General features: G+C 57.1%; 6 protein-coding genes and 1 non-coding gene across 7 annotated transcripts; 6 read left to right on the top strand and 1 right to left on the bottom strand.

The window, feature by feature from the left end:
- Window positions 1–297: 297 nt before the first annotated feature.
- B0T15DRAFT_387260 (acyl-CoA N-acyltransferase) lies at window positions 298–1,169 on the top strand (the record flags this gene model as incomplete). Its single annotated transcript, XM_062864371.1, has 2 exons — window positions 298–790; window positions 847–1,169. Coding segments are annotated over 2 exons (816 nt in total), but the record flags the coding sequence as incomplete, so codon positions are not given.
- A 242-nt stretch (window positions 1,170–1,411) lies between these two features.
- On the top strand, window positions 1,412–4,091 carry B0T15DRAFT_16507 (uncharacterized protein). Its single transcript, XM_062862151.1, has 3 exons — window positions 1,412–1,842; window positions 1,895–2,301; window positions 2,387–4,091. Exons 1-3 carry the CDS (start codon window positions 1,654–1,656, stop codon window positions 3,969–3,971), a joined length of 2,181 nt encoding a protein of 726 aa, XP_062725650.1. The 5' UTR covers window positions 1,412–1,653; the 3' UTR covers window positions 3,972–4,091.
- A 495-nt stretch (window positions 4,092–4,586) lies between these two features.
- On the top strand, window positions 4,587–5,844 carry B0T15DRAFT_546033 (uncharacterized protein; the record flags this gene model as incomplete). Its single annotated transcript, XM_062870152.1, has 2 exons — window positions 4,587–5,455; window positions 5,508–5,844. 2 exons carry the CDS (start codon window positions 4,587–4,589, stop codon window positions 5,842–5,844), a joined length of 1,206 nt encoding a protein of 401 aa, XP_062725649.1.
- Window positions 5,845–7,434: 1,590 nt separating this feature from the next.
- Window positions 7,435–8,247, top strand: B0T15DRAFT_488571 (uncharacterized protein; the record flags this gene model as incomplete). The annotated part of the gene is made up of 1 exon (XM_062866524.1): window positions 7,435–8,247. One exon carries the CDS (start codon window positions 7,435–7,437, stop codon window positions 8,245–8,247), a length of 813 nt encoding a protein of 270 aa, XP_062725648.1.
- Window positions 8,248–8,816: 569 nt separating this feature from the next.
- On the top strand, window positions 8,817–10,445 carry B0T15DRAFT_564065 (uncharacterized protein; the record flags this gene model as incomplete). The annotated part of the gene is made up of 3 exons (XM_062870633.1): window positions 8,817–9,565; window positions 9,656–10,175; window positions 10,422–10,445. 3 exons carry the CDS (start codon window positions 8,817–8,819, stop codon window positions 10,443–10,445), a joined length of 1,293 nt encoding a protein of 430 aa, XP_062725647.1.
- Window positions 10,446–10,493: 48 nt separating this feature from the next.
- B0T15DRAFT_t28 lies at window positions 10,494–10,571 on the top strand. Its single transcript has one exon. It is a non-coding gene; the product is annotated as a tRNA-Thr (tRNA).
- Window positions 10,572–10,637: 66 nt separating this feature from the next.
- B0T15DRAFT_498070 (SUR7/PalI family-domain-containing protein) lies at window positions 10,638–12,001 on the bottom strand (the record flags this gene model as incomplete). The annotated part of the gene is made up of 3 exons (XM_062867301.1): window positions 10,638–11,491; window positions 11,593–11,800; window positions 11,870–12,001. The coding sequence occupies 3 exons, from the start codon at window positions 11,999–12,001 to the stop codon at window positions 10,779–10,781; spliced, it is 1,053 nt and encodes a 350-aa protein (XP_062725646.1). The 3' UTR covers window positions 10,638–10,778.
- Window positions 12,002–12,833: the final 832 nt, after the last annotated feature.

Raw genomic sequence — 12,833 nt, 5'->3', positions numbered from 1 at the left:
TGTAATATACATACATGGGTTCAGTTCTTCGGCCTCAACGGCTGGTTCGAGTTTCAACGGCGGACCGAACCGCCGAGTGTCCGCACTACACACCGCCGAGCGTCTTGGCGTTCTCATGACACGAGCGCGACTTTCCAGAAGGGGAAAGTTGGCGGGCATGCACCAGCCGGTCGGTCGAGAGCGCTTAGCCGAGTGACTCAACCGGGACCGCCTCCGTAAATGTAGACACCGGACTATATTACGGCGTTGGACTTCCTCATCCATACGGACGGACAGCCTTGTTTGTGTTGGAGCCATCCGCACCCTGGCCACTTCTACACTTTCTCAGTTTTTCGTGATTTAAAAACCATGGCCACCACCTCCCGCATCCGCGTCCGCGAGGGAACTCCCGCCGATGTCGACGCGATCGTGGACATCTACTACAAGGCCTTCCGTGACAATGTCATGGACCAGCTGATGTATCCGGGCGGTCCGTCCGAAGACGCCAGGAGAAAGTTCACCGCCAAGGTCCTGCCACGATCAACCCCTGAGGGTGAGAAAGGAGAAAGCCTTCTCTGTGTCGCCGAATATCTGCCCGAGGGCAGTCCTGCCGATGGTCCATGGGAGGTTGTCGCCTTTGGGAAGTGGGATCTCTATCGCGAAGCGCGCACGGAAGAAGAGTGGAAAGCCGACGAGTTCAACGCAACAGCCGACACATTTGGCGCGGGCTGCGATCCTTCTGTCATCAACGCCTTCATCGGTGGGATGACACGGAAACAACGAGACCACGCCAAAGGTGAAGCCGCGCTATGTAAGTGGCCTCCGTCTTGGATTGGCGTTGCGAAAGCTGAGACAAAACTCCACTAGTCCTCGGCCTCCTCGCCTGCAGCCCGGCCCGGCAAGGTTTGGGAGCCGGATCGGCACTGATGAAGTGGGGCGTTGACCTTGCCGACAGCCTTGGGCTCCCTTGCCGGCTCGAGGCTTCTCCTGCCGGCTACCGTCTCTACAAGAAGTTCGGTTTTGAGGATTTCGATGTGTTAGATCTTCCGGTTACTGAAAAATGGGGTGTGGCGAACACAAAGGGAGACAACTGGGGGCAGGACATCGCTGTCGGTCTCGCGGGGCGGGCCCCCGACGGAGTCCACCGGTGCGCGCTGATGAGGCGGCCGCCTAAGAGTGTCAAGGTCTAGAGGCATCTTTGTGCACTCACTGCGGTAGCTTTGGAAATAGACCAAAACGCCTCGAGCCACCTCGAATAGAGTCTTTGGGCCGGCTTGGCAGTCATGCCGCCTGCCTTGATGCCATTTGGATTTCTGAGGTTCTACGGTCGATTGCCCGAATAGGAAACCCCTTGGCGGCCCGTCAACCAGAGCCCCTAGGTTTCTCCGCATTTTTCCCCCTGCTATGGAACGATTTCGGAGCACGGCTAATACATATAGAGCCAACTAGCTAAGTCGTATACAGCTCGCGGCTCTTCAACCTCCGAGAATGACACCTTTCTACCTATTTAACTTGCCGGTGTGTAACACCTGATGGCTGGTTCACTCCCGCAGACCGCTATGAACGGCGTTCTCAGTTTGGCATGTACCCGTCTTGAACCTTTTCACCATCGGAAAGCGAACTCCTATCGCCGTCTACAACCACCATAGTAGCATATTAGCTTCCGCACTCAAGATGGCGGCAACCAAAGACGCAGTAGCAGCGGTGCCAGCGTCGAGGCCGAGCAAGGAGAAGCTGGTCAAAACACACCAAGCACATCTGAAGAAGCAGGCCAGCTCGCCAAATGCACCTCGGCCAGTGAAGCAGCCGATCCTGTCGGATGCATATCCGCCATCGACAAAATCTATTAGAGAGCTTGAAATCGTAAGCCGCCAGGGGGGCTCTAGCGTTACGGGTTTGCTAACCCCGTCTTCAGATCCCATTATGCGAGCTTGGCGCAGAGACACACCACCGCGGCAAGGGCATCATCGTCAGGGTGATCAGCGCGCCATTCGTGGGTGCCGGCGCCGTGAGCATCGTAGAGGACGAGTTCGGCAACGCCGACAAGCTAGCCATCTACAACCAGCCCGACTCGTCCATCCTTTCCGGGGCGCCCGAGGGATGCGTGGTGGCGGTCAAGGAGCCGTACTACAAGAACAACGGCGCCGAGGACGACTTCATGATCTGCGTCGACCACCCGTCCGATGTCATCCTGTTGCGGTTCACGGACCCGATCATCCCGGAAGCGCTGAGGCTTGGACCGCTCCTCAAGACGGCAGAGGAATGGAAGATTGCGGGCGACCGAGCTTTCATCGAGAAGGACTTCCCGACGGCTGTGTTCTGGTGAGTGTCAGCAAAAAACCCAAATGTTGTGTCAAAAGGCCCGATGAAGCAGGCCTAGGTCGTTAACTGCCTTCTCTCTCCGCAGCTATACCGAAGCCCTAGAAGCCTCGGAGGACCCGGCCTTCCAAGCGCCGATCTACACCAAGCGCGCCGGCACCAACCTCATCCTGGGCCGGTACGACGCGGCCAAGGCGGACGCCCTCGCCTCGCGCACGGGGGGACCGCAGGACTGGAAAGCCTACTACAACGCCGGCCGGGCCGCGTACGGGCTGTGCGACTACGGCGAGAGCAACACGTATCTCTCGGCGGCGCTCAAGCTGAACCCTTCCAACGCCAGCATCCAGAGGGAGCACGCGCGCTGCCAGGCGCGGCTGCGCGAGGAAGCGAACGGGGACGAGACCGAGTACGACTTCGCGGGCCTCCTAGCCTCGCTTGTCGTGGTGGCGGGCCCGCAAAGTCAAAGTCAAAGTCAAAGTCAAACAACGGCGGTGGCAGTGCACCTCGACCGCGGCTCCTTCCTGCGCAAAAACACGCGCGTCGCCGAGTCGGCGCACCACGGGCGGGGGCTGTTCGCGGCGCGCGACATGAAAGCCGGCGAGCTGGTGTTTGTCGAGAAGGCAACGCTGATGCCGAACCAGTACGACCCGGCGCGGGCGTCGGCCGCGCTGTACGCGCTCATGGTGCGCCAGCTGTGCGACAACCCGTCGTCGCTTTCCGGGCCGGTGCTGGATCTGTATGCTGGAGGTGGCGCTGGCGGGGGAGATGACAGGTACTATGAGCGGAGCGGGAAGGAGGGGACTATTGTGGATGGCGTGCCCGTCGTGGATGTGTTTCTGGTCGAGCGGATCCGCACGACCAACTGCTTCAGCGCGCCGCGGGCGACGGTCCTGGATACGGCGCCCAGCGCGCCCGAGGGACAGCAGGCCAAGGGCCTGTGGCTGCACGCCAGCCGCATGAACCACAGCTGCGTGCCGAATACCATGCGCTCGTTCCTGGGCGATCTGCTGATCAGCCGCGCGACGAGGGATATCACGGAAGGCGAGGAGCTCTTCCAGCAGTACATCCCCGTCAAGCCGCTGCCGGATGTGCGGAACGAGAAGTTCAAGGAAGGGTGGGGGTTTGAGTGCGATTGTGTCTTATGTGTCGGGGAGAGGCGGAGTCCGGAGGCCATGCTGGCCAAGAGGAAGGAGGTGCTCGCAGCGGTAGAGAAGCTGTGCAACAAGAAGCTTCCGCGCAGGGAGTTGATCCCGGAGGCGACGATCCGCAACGTCGATCGGTTGATGAAGCAGCTTGAGGACGCACACGAACCTGAGGTATACGACGGCCTTCCGCGGCTGACCCTGATCTACCCGTGCAACTGGCTCGTTGCGGCACATCGCGGGCGGAAGAACTACGCCAAGGTGGTCAAGTACGCCCTGAAGGTGTTGCGCAACTTTGGCTTTCGGGTGCCGGACGACGGCTCGGCGGTGTGGGATCCCAGGGACATGTACACCAAATCTGGTAACGCATCGCTCATGACGGTCCACGTGGTGGCTGCTCTTAGGAACCTGGCGGAAGCGTACAAGGCGCTGGGATATGATGAGATGGCTGGGAAGTGCATCGAGGCGGCCGAGTTTGGGTACCTGATGGTCACGGGGTTCCAGAATGACTTGGCAACACTGGACAAGTGATGCGGATGGAAGCAACTGTTGGGCATTTTGATGTACGATAGTACCAAACGGGGTCAAATTGGTTTAGGGCTGTTTCATGGATCGTAAACTAGTAGCAGAATCTGAAGATTACCTACCGTACCTACCTACCTTATTTAAAGGAAGTTGCTTACTACCATAGGACCAACTGCTTGTTTTTAACTTGCTTCTCCCGTGATAGCCAAAGCCAGTGACACTGTAGGCCAGTTACGTGCTCTGATTTCTTGTGTGCCATGCCTCTTTTGCCTTGCTTGCTTTGGGTTCACGTCAAATTGGTCTTCTGACTTGTTTGGGCACAGAACCCATTCAGATGGCGGTGCAAGAACCTCTTACACCATAGGACCACCAAGGACGTGTGACCACAAAGGTCTTCGATGACTTAGATGACTTTGGTCCGACAGTTGCGGTGGTCATGGGAGGTGTGATGTGGCCAGGTTAGAAGGCGACCGCAGATCTAATACAAAAGCACCTTAGATTCTGTTTCCCTGCCTAAGATATTCACGATCCTCCTTTTTGGCCACCCGTTAACTCTCGTCGTCCCGGCCCGATCCACACCAGCGATATCCGTAGTAACTTAACCAGCCGTTTCACGACATCATGGATCGCCATGGACTGGATAATCACGATGATCCCCCTCCGCCTTACGAAAGTCTCAGTGACCCGCGACCGCCTCCTCCCGACGGGAACCCTGCCTTTGCGTCAGGGCGGCCAAACGGGCTGGACGCATGGGACTTCAACAACCACCAAGGCTCACCTGCGGCTGGACGGCGGCGGCAAACAAGCGACACGTTCTTTGGCACATTCGATCTCCGCGACATGGACGAGTACGTGGAGGACCCATTTGCGCCTCCGTCAGAGCCTGGCAGGCCAACTGTCGTGAAAGGTCGCTCGGACCTGAAGTGGTTTTACTGCCACTACAAGGTGTTTCCGGCGTACTGGCGATGCCCGCGATGCCCGCCGAACGACTGCTTCCACAGATGGGACATGGGGGCGATGCTTGACGTCCAACGACACGACTTGCCGACCTGTCCTCGTCCAGGCTGTTTGGCAAAAGCCACCGACGAGTCGTTTTTGGTCAATGCGCAGAAGGAGGACATCACGACGGTGTCGGGTGCGAATCTCATGGAAAGCCGCGCGCAGGATTCGTTCATGTGGTGCTGCCGGTGCTGGAGTCTACGGGGCTACATGGCCAACGACCAGAACGGCTGCGCTCACTGCGCCGACTGCACGCAGAGCGAATGCCGGGACTGTGTCCGATGCAACAAGTTCCTTGAGCCGACCAGACTCTGCACCGGGGACCTCGTGTACAAGGGGGTCATGGACCTCCACGCACGCGCGGTTGCCATCATGGAGGGGCGCAGCCCAGACTCCATTGCAGAGTTCCGTTCTCGTGTGCTCGATGAGATGCCCGATCATCTCCACGATGGCACCGACTTTGAGAGGGCGTGCCGGGCGCTTACGTTGTCGTCAGTCTGTGCGGTCGTGGGACTTGTCCTAAAGCTGGACAAAATATCACAGCGTGCGCGTGAACAGAGACGGCCCCCTGAAGAAGCAGCATTGGCTCGCCCACCGCTCACTCCGCCGCCCACCACCCGGGAACCTCTTCTCCGGGAGCCTCTTCCTAGAGAGCCTCTTTTCAGACAACCTCTTCTCAGAGAACCTATCAACCCAGAGCTTCTTCTGCGGCCAGCGCGGAGACCTCTCCCTCTTTCCCCTGAAGCTTTCCGACCCCTGCAATTTGAGCCGTACTTACACCGTCGAGTATCAACTTCAGACCTATACCCTACGTATCTTCACCACCACCACCACCGCCGCCGCTGCCGCAGTCCTTCGCTCTCCTCGACAGAAAGCCTAACGGATGTGGTCGCCGCCGAGGTGGAAAGAGTGCCCCAAGCATACTATGAGCGCTGGAGGAGAGCTACGAGATATAGAGATTGACACAGCACTCCGAAGAGGACAGGGTAGAAACTCGGGAGGAGCAGCCGCTAAATGGGACTGTCTATATGGTGGGTAGTGTGCGCTGGATTACTATCGTTTGCGGCCTGGTGCATAACTAAAACGAGCAGTCTTGATTTAGGGGGGTGAGGGCACAGGGCCTCGTTGTCCGATAGGTACTGAGTTTTGCTTGCCTGGATTTTGATGCGGTTATACGAACGGCTTTCTCTAATGGAAGTACATATCGAGTATCGCATCATAGAAATCTGCGTTGAGTTGGGAATCGATGACAGCCCGCTTGTCATAACATTCTGTCCAGCAAGGCGAAACAACACGTAACATCGAGGCGGATATCAACACCCTGACGGTCCAGGTCATTCCTAGACCTAGCAGTCTCGCTCTGGTACCCTATTCATGGGCGTGATTTCTACGGCGCTCCCCTAAAGCCCATTCTTACCATATCTGTGGAATCAAAGAATCTTTGCCCTCTTTCACTGCGAGAACCACATACCGGCCGGTTCGTGTCCCACCTTATTACTGCCGCTTCATAAAGAAGTTAAGAGTTCAGGGCTTCACCCTTCGCTCTCCGCCCACATACACAGCGCAGGAGCGGCGGGACAGCATAGGTAGGATAGCAGAACTTATGCGCTCTATTGAGAACTCTGAACCGCCAGCCCTTGCGAGTCGGGACAATGATGACCACCAGAGGCTTCATGTGGCAGGGAGTGTCAATACCAGGCTTGTAGGTGGCCGGGTTCACCCTCGTGGAGTAGAAACTTATAGTCCCCATATACAGCAGTTGTCTGCGCCAGGGCCGTTCACATCGTCTGAACATCCTCAAAGTATATATGCACCTCCGACGGCGAGATCATCCGACAGAAGAGTAACCGGACGGCACGACCCTCGGATGGCATATGTCCGTCGAATCTATTGGCGTACTACTTGGATGACAGAATGATGGGACGGCGTCTGTCTGTCCGTTTGATACTGGGTATGAAAGCCTGGTAACGCAGCCAAGGGGAGTTCAGATACCCGGAAACATGGCTTGGGCATCCAAGGGGAAACAGTCGCACCCCCCGGAGCCGCACCTAAGCCGCACCTTCAAGTCGCATATCCGCACGACATCACTCCCCCGTAGCCGCAACGCGGCAAAGCAGCATGAAGAAACTTGGAACTCGCAGATGTGCACAGGACGGCCTAGGTTTTCTGTTGGAAGTTGGGTTTATTTCCAAAAAGTTGCCTCTCGGACTCCTCTTTCCGCAACATCCCGCCGTGCTCCTTCCACACCCGTCTTCCTACCAGTCATCCCGCCCAGAGCCAGCCTCCTCCGCTACTCTGGATTGCGGGCTGGGACATAGAGATGCTGGCCGTCTTGAAGAGCTCTGCTACTTTAGTACTATATCTCTTTCTTCACAGTAAGTCATCACACTCCTTTGGCCGAGAGGCAGCAAGAGGTGGTGGTCTGATCCTTTATTTGTTGCGCAGTCGGCGTCACGTTGATTCACCCGCCATGGCGGAACCGACCAATCCCCCCGAGCAATCACACCTGCCCAACGCCTTCGTTCCGGGCACCTTGATTGCCAACTCGGTCGCCCAGGCCCGCCACGTCGATCCGGCCAAAGTCTCAAACAAGCACTATCCCCCCGGCTTCAAGGAGCGCTGGATGGAGGCGTACCGCGGGAACCCGGACGTGGAGCACATCCAGCTCTCGTCGCGAGTCAAGCCGCGGAGGTGGAGGCACGCGTGCAAGTCGCCCGGGATCAACCACGTGGTCGACCTCGTCCCGGCCGACGGCGTCTTCCGCGAGGGCATCACCTGCCCCTACCTGGGTTGCGGCTACGTCACCGACGCCGACACGCCGCTGGTCAACGGCATCGGCGACCCGATCGAGACGATGAGGGGCCTCAACCTCATCGACGGCGTCGGCCCCTTCAACCGGTTCTGGCGCTACTGGTTCGAGTGCTGCCGCTGCACGCGGTGGAAGTCCAACGACCTGCTCAAGATCGGCGACTGGCGGAGCCGGCGCAAGGCCGTCCCCGACGACAACTGCGAGCACTGCGGCGTGTATGTCGAGATCGACTGCGACTACTGCGTCTCGTACAACTTCTACAAGGAGCCCGTCGAGTTCATGGACGGCAAGCCTTTCCCCTTTGGCGCCGTCTGGAGGCACAAGGAAGTGGGCGGCGGGAAATTCCACATCGTTGAGGACTCTGACGCTGGCGGCTGGAGAATCCTGAGCCGCTATCCGCATGGCCGCGGAAGTTGGACGGGCAGCGAAGACTGGAGATTGGAAAGGATCAAGAAACCCGAGTCACTCTTCTGATAGATTTACCCGAGTACTAGCTACTTACTTAGTACTTAGGTAATATGAAAATATATAGACCTTTGCTCGGCCAAGTCCCCAAGAGACTTCAGCACCAAATGTAGATCGCGAATCCTCACTGCTGGTACTAGCTATGGTACGTACATGACGATGCTGCCGCGGTGTCAGCTACTGGAATCACTCTGCTTCCTTGCGTACTGGTAAAGTCCTTATGAATGTAGTATTTCGTGCCCTAGCACGGTTACACTCCGACTTCCCTCGCGGACCCTTTCTAACCTGCTCTTGGTTCCCATTTTCCCCCATCGTCCAGCACCCTGTATAAAGTAAGCTATCCGGCTCGCATTCCGGGAAATGGATGCAGTTCCTCCGGTTGATCGACTTGGCGCCATTGCAACCAGACTCAACGGCATTTAGGCAAATTCATAAGGACACTGGCCACGTTCCACTTAAGGGATCAGCGGCTGGGAGACAATATGAAGTGAACTGTACTATTTGATACTAGTAGTAGCAAACCGAACTCCTTCAACACAAGCTAGGAACCTTAGACCACAGCCTAGCTGCTTAGGAACATGCGTATACTGCCTTTCATCGCCGCGCTGGCTACCATTGAAGCCGCAGCTGCGCTTTCACGCCATGCTAGCGAGGCAAAGGACTGCTCATGGAGGCCGAGCCCGCTACTGATTCAAAACGATCACCTTACATGTGCGGCTCCGCAGCCCAGCAAACCGACGCAACCGACCGTCAACTGGAGCGTTAAAACGCCCGAGCTATGGGATGACCATGGGGAGCGATACCAGCCGCCAAGCAGCTACAAGCTCGCACCGCCATGGACGGGGCCGGAACACTGCTTCACGGAATTTTGCCTCTTCTCGAACCGAGACGCGAGTCAGGGCATGGCCCTCGTCACTACATCCCGCAACGCCTACCTCACCGCTCACTATCCCGTCCCTCCCGCCAGCGGGGTCGAGTCAACGGCCTTCTACGAAGAGGAGGTGCCCGGCAAGGGCATCGGCCTGATTGTCAACCGGACCATCCGCAAGGGCGAGATCATCATGCAGCGGGTGCCGGCCCTGCTGATCCAGGAGACGCCGCACTTGGACCTAGATTCGGAGGTGCGCGAGCAGTTGTACCAGACAGCCGTGGACCGACTGCCTGGGCCTACACGAGAGCGCTTCCTGCGCCAGATGGGCAACACCCTCTTCGACAAGGTCGAGAAGAACGCGTTCCGCATGTTCCTCGACGGCAGCGACCACACGCATTCTCTCCATCTGGGCGTGTTTCCCGACGTGAGCAGGTTCAACCACGACTGCCGGCCAAAGTGAGTCCTTTTTTCTTTTGTTTCTTGATCATCTATCTTCTTCTACACGTCAAAACCCTTTACTGACCCCTTCCGCCGCAAAACCGAAAGCATACACTACCGCATCACCAACCTAACCCACACCACCATCGCCATCCGCGACATCCTCCCGGGGGAAGAACTGACCATCAGCTACATCTACCCACAAGCCCCCAAATCCGAGCGCCAATCCCTCCTCCTCAGCTCATGGGGATTTGTCTGCACCTGCAAGCAATGCACCCTGCCTCCCTCAGAATCCCTGGCATCCGACAACCGCATCCGCCAGATCAAGCAGCTCGAAGACGAGATTGAGACCGCCATCATGTCCCGTGGTGGCCAGTTGAAACCGGAAATGGGCGCGAGGCTGATCGACCTGTACCTGCGAGAGAGTTTGCTCGCCTACCTGGGGCCGACATACACCCGCGCGGCGCTGATCTATTCTATGTTTGGTAATGAGTATAAGGCGCGGGAATATGCGCGCGAGGCGGTGGCGGCGCTGGAGAGGGAGGTTGGACCGCACGCGAGGGATCTGGAGTCGATGAGACGGTTGGCTGAGGGGGATCCGAGGGGGCATTGGTCGTGGGGGGTTCGAGTTACGACTACTAGTAGTAGTGGTGGTGGAAGGGGACTCGGAGACGCTGGAGTTGGGGGGAATAAGACTGCTGGTCGGGGGATGTAAGGATGGTTTTTAAGAGTTGTGGTTTGTTCCTGACATGTTGTCGCCCTAGCGGAGGCTAGTAGTACTATAGGGCACCTGACGTTGTTGCTCTTGGGTTGCGAGGGCGGCGATGCTGTAGTCCTGCTAGCATGTTCCTTACCTGGTAGAGTGTGGTAACAGTTCAAACGGCTCCTGATCTTCTGAGCTATAATCGCAATGTTCGTGAGCGCTTTACGCAAGGTTCTCGTGACTGCTTCCGTGGCTCAGGGGTAGAGCGTCTGCCTAGTATTGAACAGCAGAAGGTCGGCGGTTCGAATCCGTCCGGAAGCACTTTTTCCCCCCACGTCCTAGTAGACCCACACATTGTGCAGCCACCACCGCGTGTTCTGCTCAAAGGGCCTTTGGCCTCGAATAAGGTATTCTCTTTTGTAAGATTTAAAGCGGCCACTGCCTCGCCTTCCAAGGCCTCATCCTCGCCGATTGCCTGGCGACCACGCCAACTCATAAATCACTAGTATCTACGACGACGTGCTCGAGCTACTCGATCTCCTCCCTCCTGCGGGAACTCGACCTTCTCGCCCGGGAAGAAGGTCTATAATAAGGGGGCGCAGGAGGAGGGCGACCAAACGAAGGCGGAGGCACCGGGGGCGAATGAGGAACACCCTCCGCCTCCGCCTCCGCCTCCGTCTCCGCCTCCTCCCCAACCAACTCTCCCTTCTTCTCCTTCTTCCTCTTCCTCAACACCCTCACCACCTCCCAAACCCACGTCGCCAAGACCACCAACATAAGCGCAAACGCCACCCACGCCAAGACCACCCACCGCGTGCCATTGACGGCGCCCACGCCGGCGTCCTCCCCGAGATCATTCACCCTATCCCGCGACGCCACCGCCCCGATACTGGCCACGAAGACGCCCAGCAGAAGGAAGAAGAGGGACCCGACGGTGACACCGAAATTCGCCCAGACGAGCGGCGGCGCCACGACGTCATCGTTGTTGTTGTTATTGTTTTTATTGTCGTTGAGGAAGGGGTAGTAGGGGATGGACAGCAGGAAGGAGAGGCATGTGAGCGTCACGCCGATGCTGCACAGTACGGCGGCGGCTTGGGCGAAGGTGGTGATGTTGTCTAGCGCCGCGGCGAGGTGGTCGCTGATGCCGAGGTATGTGTTGAGAGGCGTGTTGTTGTTGCTGTCGTCGCCGAAGGGGGTGCGGGGCAGGTGGTTGTTTAGGAGGGAGATTTTGGTGGGTTCGCCTGGAGGGGGGAGGTATGTTAGATTTAGTATTAGTAAAAATGTTGTCCCCGTGGTTTGCGGTTTTGGGAGGGGAAGACAACAAAGAGGGGGGGTGACGAACTGGAGAAGAAGCGATGACACCCCGAGACTTCCCGGCTCCCGTTCTCGGTGAAGTCGCCTTCACATATGGTGAGAAGGTGTAGCGTGAAGAAGCCCGGGATATGTACGTCGTTGTCTATGACGTTGTCGGTAGTATTCGTTCGGGTTGGTGTGGAAGTCAGAGCCGTGGCCATGTTGACAGGGTCCTTCCTTAGACCCGAGATGTTGACCTGAACAGCTGGTTAGTAACTAGGCAGAAAGAAAACTCTTGGCTTGGAGTGAGAGCTTGGCTTCGGTACTAGTAAGATGTCGTAGCCCTCTAAGATACCCGGAGAGTAGCCCGCGAAGATGGCTAACATGACTAGGATGAAGGACACAAGAGAGCAGAGCAACGGCAAGAGCCGGTACGTCAAGGCTAGGTCTTTCGCCATTGTCGGCTTTCAGGTGTGGGCAAGCTTATATCAGTGAATATATGTCCAGGGGCCTAGTGTCTCCGTTATGAAGCTGTGGCATGCTAGCTCCGGGTGCATCGTCGAAGTTATTTCGATCCCCCGGCACCGTGGAGCAGAAGCCCGCCGTACAGCCGGGGAAGGCCATGTTTTATAGACGGAGATCTACTCGGGGACCAGAAGGAAGTTGGTGCTTCCTTCAGGGGACCAGTGGTCACACAGAGAGAAATCCCATCTGGCATCACCTCTGCTGGTACATCCAACATAATGATCACCAGAACACTTCGGATTGGTAGGCGAAGAGGATATACCAGGCGAAGGCCAGGAAATACCTGCCTTTGTTTCAGTGTCAGCTGTTGTGAACGGCGGCCGGGGACTTAGCCTTTGGTGGGCTGCTGCACTTGTATATCAAAGAAAAACAACGTTCCTGTTTATCGGGTAACATATTCAAATTCAACATGTGGGCTTATCAACAAGGAATTATGTAGATACGGATCAGAAGGGCTATCAGAGCAGCCAGAGCTTCCACTTTAGGTCAATTGCAAGGGAACTTCAAGACACGTGGAAGTCAAGCGCGTGGAAGCATGAGCGCGACCGACTACCTGAAGTTTTCTTTCCAGCGGTTTCTTCCTGATGACTACTAGCAGCTTGGCCATCCCAAAGTCAACGCCCACCAGACCTTTCCAGGTCCTGTGTTTCCGACCCAAACCTTTTCTTATTTATTCTAACCCAACACGTTCCCGCGAAAGATCTCTCAAGTCATAACTCTCCAGTGGCCTCACCAACTGAGTATTGTACCTATGGAGAACACCAA

This window comes from Chaetomium strumarium (assembly GCF_033439665.1).
Source record: "Chaetomium strumarium strain CBS 333.67 chromosome Unknown B0T15scaffold_1, whole genome shotgun sequence".
In the NCBI taxonomy this organism is placed as follows: Eukaryota; Fungi; Ascomycota; class Sordariomycetes; order Sordariales; family Chaetomiaceae; genus Chaetomium; species Chaetomium strumarium.
Note: the sequence above shows the minus strand (reverse complement) of the source record. Positions and strands in the feature narration are given on the sequence as shown.

Excerpts from the sequence above, each read along its gene's own strand:
- B0T15DRAFT_16507 (XM_062862151.1), top strand. The coding sequence starts at position 1,654 with ATGGCGGCAACCAAAGACGCAGTAGCAGCGGTGCCAGCGTCGAGGCCG. Across the intron at positions 1,843-1,894 it reads CTATTAGAGAGCTTGAAATC|ATCCCATTATGCGAGCTTGG; the intron begins GTAAGCCGCCAG and ends CCCCGTCTTCAG. Across the intron at positions 2,302-2,386 it reads TTCCCGACGGCTGTGTTCTG|CTATACCGAAGCCCTAGAAG; the intron begins GTGAGTGTCAGC and ends CTCTCTCCGCAG.